Source organism: Corylus avellana, chromosome ca1 (assembly GCF_901000735.1).
Source record: "Corylus avellana chromosome ca1, CavTom2PMs-1.0".
Classification (NCBI taxonomy): Eukaryota; Viridiplantae; Streptophyta; class Magnoliopsida; order Fagales; family Betulaceae; genus Corylus; species Corylus avellana.
In genome coordinates, this window is record NC_081541.1 from 34,156,658 (window position 1) to 34,172,604 (window position 15,947).

General features: G+C 37.9%; 4 protein-coding genes across 7 annotated transcripts in view; all 4 read left to right on the forward strand.

Annotated features, from left to right (window-relative positions):
* The first annotated feature begins 689 nt into the window (after window positions 1–689).
* Window positions 690–5,506, forward strand: LOC132179976 (uncharacterized). Of its 4 annotated transcripts, none has more exons than XM_059592806.1 (5): window positions 690–807; window positions 1,543–1,970; window positions 3,634–3,680; window positions 3,795–4,796; window positions 5,095–5,506. In XM_059592806.1, exons 2-4 carry the CDS (start codon window positions 1,643–1,645, stop codon window positions 4,770–4,772), a joined length of 1,353 nt encoding a protein of 450 aa, XP_059448789.1. In that variant the 5' UTR covers window positions 690–807; window positions 1,543–1,642; the 3' UTR covers window positions 4,773–4,796; window positions 5,095–5,506. The 4 variants fall into 4 exon arrangements, with proteins under 4 accessions (XP_059448789.1, XP_059448795.1, XP_059448811.1 ...); XM_059592812.1 differs by having other exon boundaries at window positions 1,543–1,955; XM_059592828.1 differs by lacking the exons at window positions 690–807; window positions 1,543–1,970 and adding exons at window positions 2,284–2,672; window positions 2,762–2,947.
* Window positions 5,507–7,222: 1,716 nt separating this feature from the next.
* On the forward strand, window positions 7,223–8,239 carry LOC132180001 (late embryogenesis abundant protein). Its single transcript, XM_059592839.1, has 2 exons — window positions 7,223–7,598; window positions 7,740–8,239. Exons 1-2 carry the CDS (start codon window positions 7,308–7,310, stop codon window positions 7,998–8,000), a joined length of 552 nt encoding a protein of 183 aa, XP_059448822.1. The 5' UTR covers window positions 7,223–7,307; the 3' UTR covers window positions 8,001–8,239.
* A 1,020-nt stretch (window positions 8,240–9,259) lies between these two features.
* Window positions 9,260–12,728, forward strand: LOC132179967 (receptor-like serine/threonine-protein kinase SD1-8). Its single transcript, XM_059592796.1, has 7 exons — window positions 9,260–10,845; window positions 10,937–11,038; window positions 11,119–11,330; window positions 11,437–11,647; window positions 11,748–11,985; window positions 12,084–12,231; window positions 12,340–12,728. The coding sequence occupies exons 1-7, from the start codon at window positions 9,537–9,539 to the stop codon at window positions 12,634–12,636; spliced, it is 2,517 nt and encodes an 838-aa protein (XP_059448779.1). The 5' UTR covers window positions 9,260–9,536; the 3' UTR covers window positions 12,637–12,728.
* Window positions 12,729–13,461: 733 nt separating this feature from the next.
* LOC132170636 (receptor-like serine/threonine-protein kinase SD1-8) overlaps window positions 13,462–15,947 on the forward strand; it is a 5,420-nt gene continuing 2,934 nt past the window's right edge. Inside the window, exons 1-5 of the mRNA XM_059581688.1 lie at window positions 13,462–14,981; window positions 15,100–15,201; window positions 15,282–15,493; window positions 15,600–15,810; window positions 15,894–15,947. Of these exons, the coding sequence (XP_059437671.1) occupies window positions 13,574–14,981; window positions 15,100–15,201; window positions 15,282–15,493; window positions 15,600–15,810; window positions 15,894–15,947 (1,987 nt within the window). The 5' untranslated portion in view covers window positions 13,462–13,573. The remainder of the gene's footprint in view (window positions 14,982–15,099; window positions 15,202–15,281; window positions 15,494–15,599; window positions 15,811–15,893) is intronic.

A 15,947-nucleotide genomic window follows, 5' to 3' on the forward strand; every position in this document is an offset into this window, starting at 1 on the left:
TCGTGTCTTTGAGCACGCAGAATCTTTCGATTTCAGAATTTGAATTTTCAGCAATTTATTGTACGAATTGTTAATAGTCGAGATAGTAAATATAAAAGAATTATAATATTGGGCTCATCAGACCAAGATTTGTTTCGACAGGTGGGATCCGTAAAAATTGTCTTATATTTATTATCTGAATTGTTAATAATGGGACAGTTGAAGATACGTATCATAACATTACACATACTAAACAATTATAGCGCTACCACTATTGTATTATAATTTTCTTATAAGCTATTATGATGTTTCATGTAACGCTTATTGAATGCAATAATTAAATTTAATTATAGTTGATGTGATAATATCATGAAGTTTATGTTAGTTATTAAATAAATAAATTTAATTAATATTGGGGTAATACTTTCGCGTCAATTTATAAAAAATATTATATAAAAATTATAATATTCAATTTTATTTTTTAAATTATTATATTTAGACAAAAGTTGTTTTTTCCTTTCGAATTTTGCCCATGGTTTTGGATATTTACCGGGAAAAAGAGGGTAAAAAATTACGTGGCAAATATTCGCTCACATCTGCACAAAAACGCCGTCAAATCTAACTGTTCCTCACTGAACGCAACCAGCAAATACCCTCCAACGCCGTTACAAAAAACCGTCTAAAACGACATCACCCCCTCCTCCCTCCCCCTCCCTTTTCTTCCACAGCATCGAATAGCACTCAGCCTCACTCTCTCTCGCTCTAAAAGACTTTCTCTCTCTAAAACTCTCTCTCTCTCTGCTGCGGCTCTTTAGGCTCTGCACAAAGGTACGGTTCGATTGGGTCCGGTTCGTCAAATTCCAGAATATTGAATGCTTTTATTTTTATGTTTTAATTTTCTGCCCAAATTTCGGATCTCTCTGACCCGTGGAGTGTTTGAATTCGAGTTTTCCTTTTTCTCAGTCTCTATTTTTAGGGTTTCTGATTTGGTCTCACTCTAAGCTCCCTTAGGAGTAGCAGATTTATCCGATTCCAAGCCCCTTTTTATTGCTTATAGCATCTGGTTTCTTCGTTGCCGTTGTTTGTGTTCTCTGTGCTGCTTTTTTCAGTGGGGATTTTTTTTGTTTTTGTGGAAAGTTGGAAAAAAAGGAAAAAAAAAAAGAAACTGTTTTATCTGATTTTGGGAAATCAATTATTGTGTAACTGTAGGGTTTCTTTGGAAAAGTCAATGTTTTTTATTGACTTGGGAAAAGATATTTCTTTGCTTTTTATTGTTTGCTTTGGATTAAAATGGAAATGGACGGTGCTATGAAACCCTAGAACCCAATTCTCAACGGCGATGGTTTTGGGTGGCTGAAGTGAAAGGTGTATTTTTTTTTTTTTTGGCATCGGGGTAACTCTTTGTTGTTAGGAATTGGAATTGATTGGGTTCTGCTTCTTAAATTTTTTTCAATGTTTAGTTTAATCTTCCATGGAGATGCTTAGGGATTGCTCATTTCAAGTATGATTGTTATTTTATCGATGATGATGTTGATGGTTTTTTTGTTTTTGGTTTTCTTGTAGAGTGATAGTATTGGGATTTTTAGCTGAGTTTGAAGTTTGGAGGATATGAGTGATAGTTGAGGGATTGATATTAGAGCGTAAAGTTGTGGTGTGTTTGAGTATGGGGTCTGCTTGTTGTGTTGCTGCTAGAGATAAGACTATACCAAATGGATCGAGTGGTGAAATTTTGCACCGGAACATTCGGTATTCGCCAACATGGAGCTTTCGATGGGATAACCGAGGGCGAGTGGCTGGCGAAGAGACTTCTATAGGTTGGTTCTCAGATGGGGTGAGCCGGAATGATCGATCAGAGATTAAATATGAGCCATCATCTGCTGAGGAGGGTAGCCCATTGGAGAATTTTCGAAGATGTACATGGCAGAAGTCCCCAATTTCCGAGGGAACTGCTGGGCATGTTAGGACTCCTGCTTCAGGTACCTTCCAAAATTGTAAGCTCTTTAACTGTGGTGGAGTAAATTTCTTAGACATGTAAGTGTGGGTTTATAAAATCTTTTGTCCTGCTTCATTGTAGATGTGAGATAAACATGCCAATTCCCCCCCTTTACCCCTTTCACATGGTGCAATGATAGAGTAATGTCTATTAATAAGATTTTAAATTAATTCCTTGTTCAATTGGATATTGTAAGGTCGTTTAATGTTTGGGTAGATATGTTCTTTAAAAGATTCTATTAGTTTTGTATCAATTATAAAATTTAGTCTCTTTAGCATTTTTTTCACACTATTGTTTTTAAGGTGGCTTTACTGAAAATCAAGAGAAGGGCCTTTCAGTCAATTGTTATGTCCGTATAGAGGTATGGCAGAAATTAGACTCGTGGAACGCTTTAGGCGATAGTATGGATGTTTTCAGATGATCAAGGATAGGGACCAAGAAGTTGAAGGTTTCACAAAAATTTCCTATTCTTTTTCTCTCTCTCCCAAACTGCCCTAACAATGATAGTAGGAGGGATGTATCGTTAAGTCATCCCCTATGCTGCCTAAGCTGAAGAAAATTGATTGTCAGATAGGATTGTCTTGCTGACAACACAGTGAAATACAAGGTAATGAAGCTGGGGACAATGGGAAAATGAATGGTGTCCTGTTTGATGGCTTGCTTTGTGATGATGTAAACACTGGGAGGTGAATAGATAAAAGTAATGTTCCTTCTTCTTCTTCTCCTCTCACTCTCTCTCCCTTTTCCTTCTCTCTTTTTACCCTCAACTCTTACAAGTATTCCCTGTAGGGCAACATTCCAGGGCAAGGCTCAGTTTTGGGGGTGTTGCTCTGCCAAGATGGATGGGGAAGGAGAAATTTGTAAGCAAGGCACCGGAGAGCGATTATATGAAGCTGACCATGAGGGTACACCCAATTTTTTTTTTTGTGAAATTGAAGGGACAGAAAGACACCATCCTGAAGTTTGAGAGCAAAGGTTGATGGCTTTCCTATTTTGGCATTACCAAGGTTACACTACAAATTGTAGTTGTTAGGAATTAGGGGAATGACTAAATAACTTGCAATTAAAACATGAAGCAAAAGGAATAAACGAAAGTGTTAGGAATAAGGTGGTTATGCTCTACAAAATACAATTGTTTGTAAAGGATTGAGTCAAATTCCTTTGATATATTCCTGTGGCCATTTGAAATTACATGAAATGGGATTTCTCTTCCATGAGGCTGTTAATTGTTACTTGTATTTACCCTAAGCCGCGCTGGGTCTTATATGCACTAAAGGGGTCCAAGAATTACTTGATCCAGTAGCATTTATATGAGTTAATTGCGGGATATGCAGTGAAGGTGGTATGATCAGCTTTCAAGGGCCATTGCTTTCTGCTTTGGAGTGATATTCACTCTTTGAAATTGTGCCTTTCGGATTTTCTTTGTATTACTTGCCGTTGTGACATGATTTAGTAATCTTTGCTTGTTGATTATTTTTTGTGATATGGCCTAGACTAGAGAAAAAGGAGTGATATATTTTGCTTGGAGGAGAGACTTGTGAGGCAATTTGTTTGAATCCCCCACCCCTTCTGCTTTCCCTCATTTTGTTTTTGGTTGCTAATTTTGACCTTCAGTAACCATGATGTTATGTATCTGATCTTTTTTTCTGTCTCTATATCAGATAAATCTATTTCACGGAATATTTCTATGGATGCGAGTTTGGAGCAGGTAGAGCTTATCTACTGAAGGGTGCTTTCTTGTCTGCTTAATGATTCTCTTTTGTTCTCATTGTACCCTACATATGACTTTTTTGAACCCCCACATTTCGGGATCATAATGTAGGTGAAGGAATCTCCAACAGTTTCATTTCCGTCTCCTATGAAACCATCACTTTCAATGCCTTCTACTTCATCTTTGTTGGCGTCTCCCTTGTTGTCCCAAGGTCACCTGCCTCCTGCCAGCTCAACCCCTTCAAAGTGGCCCCGCCATTCTCCAGGACATCAGCTTTTAAGGCAAGTATCTGATAGTCAAATCCCTGGATTCAAGTCTCCCGACAGCTACTCAATCTCCGAAGAAAGGCCAGACTGCTACTCAGTTTCTGAAGAAAGGCCAGCGCTCCCTTCGTGGAGCAATGAATCAGCTAGGGGTTCCCGTGGGGGGTCTTCAGATGGTTGGTCTATGCATGCATTTTCTGGGTTAATGGCCTCTTCTCGAAGAGAAAGGTGGTCTTTTGATAGTGAGTCCTTTGGCTTTAATCGTGAGAAGTTAACCAGATCCAGTAGCCGATTTTCAACTTCTCCTTCTGTTGATCTGCAAACTTGTGGGGTTTGCTCAAAGCTTTTGACTGAGAAATCCTCATGGAGTGGCCAAAAGATTATTGCTAATAATGAGCTTTCTGTAGTTGCCGTGCTTACTTGTGGGCATGTATATCATGCTGAGTGCTTGGAGAATATGACACCTGAAATTAATAAGTATGATCCAGCTTGCCCAGTCTGTACTTTTGGGGAGAAGCAGACCCTGAAGTTGTCTGAAAAAGCACTGAGAGCTGAAATGGATTTGAAGGCTAGAAATAAGAGATCAAGGAACCGAGTTGTGGATAGCGATCTTGATGGTGATTCTTTTGTGCTTGATCGCTTGAAAAGTGGTGAACGTCATGGGAAAGGTCCCAAGATGGCCCTCAGTTCCAGCATGAAAAGCTCCTTGGGGAAGCCTTTCCTGAGGCGGCACTTTTCATTTGGCTCAAAGGGGTCTAAAAGCTTGTCAGAGAGCCATTCTGCAAGAAAAAAGGGATTCTTCTGGGCAAAATCAAGCAGGGAGTGAGCAAAAACCCTAAACTGCCAGGAGGTGAGCATCTTCACCTCTTTTAATATGTTGATTATGTTCCTCACATCTGAAAATTCTCTCTTGCCTTGCTTGGAGAAGTTAGTTTGTCCTGTATCTTTTCTACTTTATGCCGACATTGTGTCTCCATTTGAGTTGGGGCTTCTTCGTGAAAATTGAAATTATCAACTTCAAAACCTCCAAGTACCTGACCCCCATGACATGCACATTTTTGCATCAATATGTACACACACACCCACACAATCTGGTAATTGAAATTCTTGGGATTCTTGTTGGACTCAAGTGTTGTTTGTGCATGCAGATTCCAGTGTTGATCTCTACATCTCAGTTGGAGAAAGAATTGTGAAGAGTGCAAGATTTCCTTCTTCAAGATTTTGTTATGAAAATCTGCTTCTGCATACACACACTGAAATTTCAACAGCATTAGCTTGTTGGTTTAGACTGTAAAGAAGAGAAAAGAAAATATATAGAAGGAACAGTTCAATATAAAAGAAAGTAGAATGAAAATGCATCATTAGACTGGTGATCTCATTCTTATTTTGTACAGATTATTGTTTCTTGCATGGACACATAAATGAATTGATCCAAATGAGCCTTTATATGGTTAAGGGAACTCTGGATGTGCCAAAAAGGCAATATCATACCGACTTAGCATTGTGTGCTTTAGTGGAAGGGGTGGTATTTACTAGGCAATAGACTTATAATTGTTTTAATGTTGATGTCTTGCCTTACAGCTGATATACTTGGTGATGAATTGTTAGTTCATACAGAGTAACAGATGTTTGTGGTTGATGAAACGTAAAGCTCTTAGTTTGGGTATAGTTATGACAAATTTCTCAGATATTACCATTTCTTCTTGCTTTCCCATCTTTTCTGCCTTCAATTCTGGATTGTGCAATGAAAGCAGGAAATAGAACAAATTATGTCAAGGCATAAATTTGTTGGGTTTGGCTCGCCGCCTGATCCTCTTCTCCTATATTTTGCAATTTTCACCGTTTATTTTTGCTGAGAGATTTTCAGTAATTATTTTACTGGAAGGAAGCCGAGCTCATCAATCTTATCTGCGGATGTGATTGTCTAAATTGTTTTGACTTTTGAGTTTGCGTGAGGAGCTAACTATGTTTGGTTAGTGGGCAAAATTTAATGCCATGGAGAGGGGAGACCAATCACAATTTAGTTCTGAAATTTGGTGTGATTATTTTTATTTATTTATTTATTTCTTTTAGTATATTTTGGCTAACCTCATTACCTAACTATTTCGCATTGAACTTGAATATAACCCTACAACCAGAAAAGAAAACAAAATCTGGAAATAGATACATATCTTTTGTTGATCTTATTAAAATTAGGGGTAATTATCTTTTGCCCCCATGAACTACAATATCTTGGTACTTTTTCCCCATGAACTACTAACTATGACATCCGACTCTATTCAACTACCATCTTATGACAAAAAGTCTATTTTTGTCAGTCAAATGGGTTAAAATTGAAGGTCAACGGTCATGTTCAAGTCATGTGCCATTTTAAAAAAAATTTCTTCCACTTTTGCCCTCATTTTAAATTGTTTTCATGTGTTGGATTAGGGTTTAGGAGGGTATAAGCGTCATTTTTTCAGTTTGAAGTGAGGGCAAAAGTGAAAGAAAAAAAAATTTAAAATGGCATATGACTTGGACATGTGTATTCTAAGGATCATCATCAAATTTTAGTTTAATAATTTGGGTCGAATGATATATATATATATAAAGTCAATTTAGATGAAAATAAAGTCAATTTAGATGAAAATTTTGTCCTTGCCCTTTTCTTCGTTGTTATAAAGTTCAAATTACTTGCTTAATTGCTTTTGATGGCAGTATGGTGAGAAGCTTTAATATAATAGTCTGAGCCTAACTTAGCCTTTGATGATGTTGAATTGAAATGGTTAAATTGTGGAGTCAGGTTTGAAATCACGATTTTTGTTTTGTTATTATATTAACTTACTAATTATTAAAAGATAGAATTAATCATTTAAATTTAAATTTAAATTTAAATTAGTATTAACAAACATTTGGACTTGATCTTTCCTCACTATGCATGCATTTCCTAGTTCTTAATAGGGTAATCCCTATTCTCAAAAAAAAAAAAAAAAAGGGGTAGGTCCCATAATTTTTTTTTAAAAAAACGTATACAAATTCTTTTAAAATTAACTTTTTACCTCTCAAAAACTAGTTATTTTAATTTTGTCCGTTACTTTAGTTGATATCTCATCTCTGAATCGTCAGGGCTCATCCCTACCCAAAAACCAGAGCTATGAACATTTGTCATCAGTAGACCAACACGTGTCCTCCCTTGGCTAACGTGGCACTGTTCTTCCTGTCTCTTCTGCAACCCATGATGACACTTGAGAAATCCCAGTTACATGCAAAAATTTGCACTCTTCTTCTACACCGTCATACATTTTCCATTTAAAAAAAGCTCAAGCTTTGCTATAATTTGCATGCAAAAGCTGGAATAATCTTTCCAGAGTTTCTTACAAAAATGGCAGAAATACGAGACGAGTTTGGCAACCCAATACAGCTTACTGATGAACATGGCAACCCCGTCCAATTAACCGATGAATATGGCAACCCCATGCACCTCACTGGTGTCGCCGTCACCACTGCCGAGCCCGAAAAGCTCGCCGCAACGGATTTGGAAACCACTCCGGCGACTCGGACTGCAGCTGCTGCTGGTGCAAGAGAGCAGCAAGTACAGCAGGAGCAGCAGCAAGTACAGCAGGAGCAGCAGCATGAGGAGGTTAAGCGGTCCAGCAGCTCCAGCTCTGGCTCCGTAAGTATTAAATCAATTCACCACTTATCTCAAAAGTTTTTAAGATGATATAACAGAGAATTTAGGAGTCGGATTTAATTTAATCTAACTAATTACGTGATTAATGGGTATTGTGATGATTTTTTGATGTCATTTGAGCAGTCTGAGGATGAAGGACAATTAGGAGGGGAAGGAGAACAAGGTACGAGGAGGAGGAGGAAGAAGGGATTAAAGGAGAAAATAAAGGAGAAGTTGACAGGTGGGAAGCAAAAGGTGGAGAATTCACACGCCACAGCTGTTTCTGCAACAACCACAACCACAGCTTCATCAACTAGTCCTAGTGGTTTTCAACACCATGAGCATGAGAAGAAAAGTGTGATGGAGAAGATCAAAGAAAAATTGCCTGGCCACCATGCCACTTAAATTAACCCCTCTGTATATATTTATATGTGCCAGCTGTATCTCCTGTTGTCTGTAAAAGCTAGCTAGCTTGTTTTCTTGTCGATCGAGTTGTGCATGCATCTTGGTGTTGGATTTGCTTTGCAGGTGGAGTGAGCCGGTTTGAGTTTGTGTCAATACTTTCTTTATAGGGTACTTGGTCCATGTATTGAGATGTAAGAAATTTCACCTTCTTTAATTTACAAATAAATGTTTGGTCGACAGCTTTGAAATTGTAATCCTCTGCCTTACGAAAGAACGAATAAATGTTTGGTCGACTCTGAAATGGTAATTAATCCTCTGCCTTAGGAAAGAGGAGGTTCAAGGACAAAGAAAATGTCTTTTTTTTTTTTTTTTTTTTTTTGAAAGAAGACAAAGATAATGTCTATTTGTGAGGAATTTGGGATTCCTTCTGGTTTAGGTTTAAGGTTTCTTCTGATAATCTGATGGGTTGGTCGAGATAAGGCTATGTTTATTTGTGTTTATGTTTATCTTGAAATGACCCAATTTACTTGGCTCTTGAACTTCAATTTTGTGTCGAGGTAAAAATGAAAATGAAACATATTTTACTTTCAACTGTCGTAATGATTCTTCAATTTTGTGTGACTAATGACTATACAGGACCGAGGAAAATATCGTATTTGGTGTCTATGCTTTGTGTGGTGCACGGAGGAACCTATCGTATTTGGTGTCTATGCTTTGTGTGGTGCACCAAGGAACACCTATCGTATTTGGTGTCTATGCTTTGTGTGGTGCATTTGGCGTGTATGTTTCTGACAATAATTTTCAATAAATTCACAATTCCCGGGATATTCTCCCAAATCCCACTAAATATAATAATTTCCAAGCCTTGAGAAAAACCCAGATACTAATTTGAGCAATTAAGCTTAAGAGGAGTCGTTATTGGAAATGTTTTTAGATTTAAAGAAGACCCATTTGATTTAATTTGTGAAAAAAAAAAAAAAAAAGAGTAGGCTTTGAAACAAGGTTTCCAATTCTAAGCAGACCAAGTTTCTTAATAAGCATTCCTGAGCTACGACACTGCATACAAGTCATTCCTTTCCTTGTCGACGAAAAGTATACAAAGGAGTGTTCCCATAAGAATTGTAGAAAATGGCCGCAACCCATTTTGCAGCCAGATGAGCTGTCTGAATGATTGGCATGCCTTTGGACTTTTGAAGCTTCCAAAGCAGAAAACTTGGACTTTTCTTGTGACAAGGTTGCTGACTATTCCGGTCTCTTGTAAGGAATGGTCCGCAATCTATCTTTCTTGTTACAGAGCATGCTTCTCCATAGCTTGTTGATAACCTTTCACCAGGCCACTCTCTTTCTCACGATTAGTCAGCGAACTTGTAATCCATTAAGAGTAAGAAGCCATGGCTCTTATTATTTGCCCTGCTTCTAATCCTGTCTTCTTACACACCATACTTCTCCGTTGCTGCTGATACCCTTTCTCCAGGCCACTCTCTTTCTCACGATTAGTCAGCAATCATTTGGAAGCAAACTTGTAATCCATAATCCATGAAGAGTAAGAAGCCATGGCTCTTATTATTTGCTCTGCTTCTAATCCTGTCTTCTTACACACCATACTTCTCCATTGCTGCTGATACCCTTTCTCCAGGCCACTCTCTTTCATTCAGTGAGACCATATTATCTCAAAGTAGCACTTTCGTGCTCGGTTTCTTCCAACCCGGAACTTCACGAAAAATCTACCTGGGCATATGGTATATAATGTTGAATCGGACGGAAGTTCTTTGGGTAGCAAACAGAGAAAACCCTTTGTCTGACCCATTTTCAGCAAGACTCGACCTCTCAAAAGACGGCAATCTACTCCTGTCTCAAGATTCCTCCGACATCCCATTTTGGTCGACAAATTTGACATTTCCCCACTCAAATTTGACTGAAGCACTACTTCTTGATGATGGGAATTTTGTTTTGAGAGATGGGTCGAACCAGAGTCTTATATTTTGGGAGAGTTTCGACCATCCAACCGATACATGGCTGCCAGGTGTAAAGCTTGGGATCAATAAGGTTACTGGAAAACCACAGCAGCTCATTTCATGGAAAAATTCAGAAGATCCAGCACCTGGTGTGTTCTCGTTGGGGTTAGACCCAAATGGAAGCAATCAATATTTCCTAGAGTGGAACAAATCCCAAATCTATTGGAGTTCTGGACTTTGGGATGGAACATCTTTCAGCAATATTCCTGCGTTGAGATCGAATTATAACTACAGTTCCTTCAGTTATGTGTCAAATGAAAATGGAAGATATTTTACTTATTCTCTTCCTAATAGTTCTGCCATTTCTAAATTTGTGATGAGGTCTTCAGGAAAATTCCAGCTATCCACGTGGCTGGATGCGCAATGGAATTTATTTTGGTCTGAACCGAAGGTACAATCTGATGTCTATTCTTTGTGTGGTGCATTTGGCGTGTATCGTGAGAATTTCTCGAGCCCCTGTGAATGTCTAACAGGTTTCGAACCATCTTCGATGGAAGACACCAGTCTAGATGACTGGTCAGGTGGGTGTGTAAGGAAATCCCCTTTGCAATGTGAGAATAATACGTATGCCAATGGCAAAAAAGATTGGTTCACGAAAATATCAAACATGCGATTGCCTGTTTATTCGAAACCATATTTGGCCTTGAGTGCTGGGAAATGTGAACAGGCTTGCATGGAAAATTGTTCTTGCGCAGCTTATGCTTATAATAGTAGTGGGTGTATGATATGGGAAGGAGCTCTTTTGAACTTACAGCAACTCTCAAATGGTGGCGAGATTGGACAAGATATCTATCTCAGACTTGCTGCTGATGATCATCAAAGCACCAAAGGTGACACAAATTTATGTCATCTTTCTCTTTGAACTAATTCTCTGTTATATATGATGGTTGAGCTAATGGTGATTCTTGTCATCATAATCAGGCAAAAAATGGAAGGTATGGGTAGCTGTGCTGGTCCCAGCAACAGGGCTTTTCCTATGCCTCTTCATTTGTTTTTCATGCAAAGGAAAACTCAAACGCATAGGTAATTGTAAGCTAAATTGATTTTCTCAGACCAAGCACTCGATTTACATGCATAGTATTGACCAATTCTTATCATTCTAGATCAAACAGGATCAAGCAATAATCTACTATTATTTGATTTTGATACGGAGCTCCGTGCAATCAATGATGGAATGAACACCAACAATAATATGAATAAAAGAGAGAAAGATGCCGAGTTACCACTATTTAGTTATGAAAGTGTATTAGCTGTAACCAATAATTTCTTAGCTGTGAATAAGCTTGGAGAAGGAGGCTATGGACCAGTTTACAAGGTACGTTACATTTTCTTGATGAATTTGCTTTGAAAACTATTAAGAAAACCGACATTAATGGTACACCTTCATGAAAGTTTAAAGAGCTTATGGTTCTCCTTCACAGGGGAGATTACTCCAAGGAAAAGAAATTGCAGTGAAGATGCTATCAAAAAGATCTGGACAAGGAATTGAGGAGTTCAGAAATGAGACAATACTAATTGCAAAACTCCAGCATAGAAATCTTGTCAGACTCTTAGGTTGTTGTATCGAGCGAGAAGAAAAGATATTAATATATGAGTACATGCCCAATAAAAGTTTGGACTTCTACCTTTTCGGTGAGTGCATGTTTATCTATATACGTGTATATATTTTCCTCTCATATGTTTCTAGGTTCTTAAGTACTAACTAATTTCTTTGATTGTACTATTTAAATAGATCCAACCAAGAAACAGATGTTAGGTTGGGAGACACGCATACGCATTATTGAAGGCATTGCTCAAGGGCTTCTTTATCTTCATCAATATTCAAGGTTACGAATCATACATAGAGATCTAAAACCAAGTAACATTCTCTTGGATAGTGAAATGAATCCAAAAATATCAGATTTTGGCATGGCTCGAATAGTTGGAGGCAATGAAACACAGGCAAACACAAATCGAATTGTTGGAACTTAGTAAGTATGCAGCTCATTTTACATCTAATATTGTCAATTGCCAGTTAAATTCTTCTAGCAGGGTACTAAAGTGTAGTGTACTAAATTTTGGAATCCAGTGGATACATGTCTCCCGAGTATGCTATACAAGGTTTATATTCGATAAAGTCCGATGTTTTTAGCTTTGGAGTATTGCTACTGGAGATTATAAGTGGCAAAAAGAATACTGGCTTCTTTAACCATAGTTCACTTAGTCTTCTTATATATGTGAGTAGCCTTTATATCTTCTCAATTTCTTTATGTTTTTCATTAGTCTTTAAATTGAAAATGCTCTTAGTTTTCAGTAAAACTTACATTTATATGAAATGATACTAGGCTTGGGAGTTGTGGAGAGATGATCGAAGTTTGGAGTTGATCGATCCAACAGTAGGACATCCTTCTTCCAGTTCTATTATGTTGAGATTCATTAACATCGGCCTTCTTTGTGTCCAAGAAAGACCGACTGATCGACCTACTATGCTTGATGTAGTCTTAATGATTAGCAATGAGCATGCACTTCTACCTACCCCCAAGCAACCACTCCAGAATATGATGGACACAAATTCAACAGTTGACAATGCAGAAAATTACTCAAAGAATAGCGTAACTATTTCAACAATGGAAGCCCGTTGACAGATTCCTATACCAAAGAAAATAAATGTTGTAGAACCAATATTTTTGTATAATTTGTATGCATTTTGATATGTTACATACTTGTCACTAAATGTTGTCTTAGTTCACTCATATTTTAGTTTTATTACCTTTAATACTATCCAAATACTTTTTTTAACGTCATAATACTTTTTCAAACTAAAAATATCTATCGTCATAATATTCTTTAAAAAAAAGAAAAAAAAAGAAAAAGAAAAAGAAAAAACCCAATAGTATAACCAAATCATCGTGTGTTGTGCGCAACCAATCTTTTTAGGTGGGATTGGCTAGGGCTTGCTGTGGTCTTATTCTAAGGTGTGTTGCTAATTTTTGTGTTGGGATATTCTCCCAAATCCCACTAATTATAATCATTTCCAAGCCTTGAGAAAATACCCAGATAAAAATTTGAGTAATTAAGCTGAAGAAGAGTCGTTATTGGAAATGTTTTTAGATTTAAAGAAGACCCATTTTGATTTAATTTGTGAAAAAAAAAAAATCAAATGAGAGTTTGTTTTCTTGTCGATGAAAAGTATACAAAGAAAGGAGAGTCCCAGGAGTGTACCCATAAGAATTGTAGAAAAGTGGCCGCAGCCCATTTTGCAGCCAGATGAGCTGTTTGATTGGCTTGCCTTTGGACTTTTGAAGCTTCCCGCGGGCAATAAAACTTGGGACTTTTCTTGCCTGCGTTCTATTATATAAGGACTTGGGTCGGTCAACATTCTCATAATACAAAGAGACAAAACCAAATCTAATTTTTCTGATTACCGAAACAAAGGAAGACCATACCTTTTAGGATGAGTTACGGCTTGGCCCCACCGACTTGAATGTTCAAGTCACACAACCCTTTCATTGTTGAAATAATTTCCTGTAGTGTCAATTAGTGCATTTGTGTGCATCATTTTCCGGACTCTGGTAAGGAATGGTCAGCAATCTTTCTACAATTACTAACAGTGGTAGGTACTGCAAGTTAGAGAGGGAATTGGAGGGTGCCATCATGAAGAGTAAGAAGCCATGGCTCTTATTCGCTCTGCTTCTAATAATCCTGTCCTGTTCCAGAGAACGCTTCTCCATAGCAGCTGCTGGTGATACACTTTCAGCAGGCCACTCTCTTTCTTTTTCGAAGGACGAGACCATAGTATCTAAAGGTGGTACTTTTGAGCTGGGTTTCTTCAGACCACGCCATTCATTAAAAATCTACCTGGGCATTTGGCATACAATTACGTTTGGAAGGACGAAACATGTTTGGGTAGCAAATAGAGAAAATCCTTTGTCTGACCTATTTTCCCCAACACTTAACCTCTCAGAAGATGGCAATCTACGCCTGTTTCAAGGTTCCTCCAAGATCCCAGTTTGGTCGACAAATTTGTCGACATTTCCCAAGTCAAATTTGACTGAAGCAGTACTTCTTGATGATGGGAATTTTGTTCTGAGAGATAGGTTGAACCCGTCTTCTATATTTTGGGAGAGTTTCGACCATCCAACCGATACATGGCTGCCAGGTGCAAAGCTTGGGATCGACAAGGTTACTGGAAAACCACAGCAGCTCATTTCATGGAAAAATTCAGAAGATCCATCACCTGGTGTGTTCTCGTATGGGCTAGACCCAAATGGAAGCAATCAATATTTCTTAGAGTGGAACAGATCCCAAATCTTTTGGAGTTCTGGACTTTGGGATGGAAAAATATTCAGCAATTTTCCTGAGAAGAGATCGAATCATAACTACAGTACTTTCAGTTTTGTGTCAAATGAAAATGGAAGATATTTTACTTATTCTGTTTATAATCCTCCTTTCCTTTCTAGATTTGTGGTGAGGTCTTCAGGAAAGTTCGAGCAATTGACGTGGCCGGATGGGCAAGAGAATTTAATTTGGTCTCAACCGAGGCTACAATCTGATGTCTATGCTTTGTGTGGTGCATTTGGCGTGTATCATGAGAATTTCTCGAGCTCCTGTGAATGTCTAACAGGTTTCGAACCATCTTCGAAGATGGAAGACACCAGTCGTCTAAAAGATTGGTCAGGTGGGTGTGTGAGGAAATCTCCTTTGCAATGTGAGAATAAAACGTTTGCTAATGGCAAAAAAGATTGGTTCTTGAAAATATCAAACATCCGATTGCCTGTTTATACGAAACCATATTTGGCTGTGAAAGCAAGCAGATGTGAACTGGCTTGTATGGAAAAGTGTTCTTGCACAGCTTATGCTTATAATACTAGTGGGTGTATGATATGGGAAGGAGCTCTTTTGAACTTGCATCAACTCTCAGATGGTGGCGAGATTGGACAGGCTATCTATCTGAAACTTGCCGCTGATGATCATCAAAGCACCACAGGTGAAATGAAATCTACACACTAACTTATGCCATCTTTCTCTTTGAACTAATATATATTACTTCATTAATTCTGTGTTATGATGGTTGAGCTAATGGTGATTCTTGTCATTATAATCAGGCAAAAAATGGAAGGTGTGGGTAGCTGTGCTGGTCCCAGCAACAGGGCTGCTCTTATGCCTCTTCATTTGTTTTTCATGCAAAGGAAAACTTAGAAGCATAGGTAACTGTAAGCTCAATTGATTTTCTCAGACCAAGCACTCGATTTCCATGCATAGTACTGACCAATTCTTATCATTCTAGATCAAATAGGATCAGGCAATAATCTACTATTATTTGATTTCGATACGGAACTCCATGCAATCAATGATGGAATGAACACCAACAATAATCTGAATAAAAGAGAGAAAGATACCGAGTTACCACTATTCAGTTATGAGAGTGTATCAGCTGCAACCAATAATTTCTTAGCTGTGAATAAGCTTGGAGAAGGAGGCTATGGACCTGTTTACAAGGTACGTTACATTTTCCGGATGAATTTGCTTTGAACACTATTAAGAAAACCGACATTAATGGGACACCTTCATGAAAGTTTAAAGAGCTTATGGTTCTCCTTCATAGGGGAAATTACTCCAAGGAAAGGAAATTGCAGTGAAGATGCTATCAAAAAGATCTGGACAAGGAATTGAAGAGTTCAGAAATGAGGCAATACTAATTGCAAAACTCCATCACAGAAATCTTGTCAGACTCTTAGGTTGTTGTATCGAGCGAGAAGAAAAGATATTAATATATGAGTACATGCCCAATAAAAGTTTGGACTTCTACCTTTTCGGTGAGTGCATGTTTGTCTTTCCTCTCATATGTTTCTAGGTTCTTAAGCACTAACTAATTTCCTGGATTGTTCTTTTTAAATAGATCCAACCAAGAAACAGATGTTAGGTTGGGAGACACGCATACGCATTATTGAAG

Excerpts from the sequence above, each read along its gene's own strand:
- LOC132180001 (XM_059592839.1), top strand. The coding sequence starts at position 7,308 with ATGGCAGAAATACGAGACGAGTTTGGCAACCCAATACAGCTTACTGAT. Across the intron at positions 7,599-7,739 it reads GCAGCTCCAGCTCTGGCTCC|TCTGAGGATGAAGGACAATT; the intron begins GTAAGTATTAAA and ends TCATTTGAGCAG.
- LOC132179967 (XM_059592796.1), top strand. The coding sequence starts at position 9,537 with ATGAAGAGTAAGAAGCCATGGCTCTTATTATTTGCTCTGCTTCTAATC. Across the intron at positions 10,846-10,936 it reads TGATCATCAAAGCACCAAAG|GCAAAAAATGGAAGGTATGG; the intron begins GTGACACAAATT and ends CATCATAATCAG. Across the intron at positions 12,232-12,339 it reads CACTTAGTCTTCTTATATAT|GCTTGGGAGTTGTGGAGAGA; the intron begins GTGAGTAGCCTT and ends AAATGATACTAG.
- LOC132179976 (XM_059592806.1), top strand. The coding sequence starts at position 1,643 with ATGGGGTCTGCTTGTTGTGTTGCTGCTAGAGATAAGACTATACCAAAT. Across the intron at positions 1,971-3,633 it reads TTCAGGTACCTTCCAAAATT|ATAAATCTATTTCACGGAAT; the intron begins GTAAGCTCTTTA and ends TCTCTATATCAG. Across the intron at positions 3,681-3,794 it reads TGGATGCGAGTTTGGAGCAG|GTGAAGGAATCTCCAACAGT; the intron begins GTAGAGCTTATC and ends ATCATAATGTAG.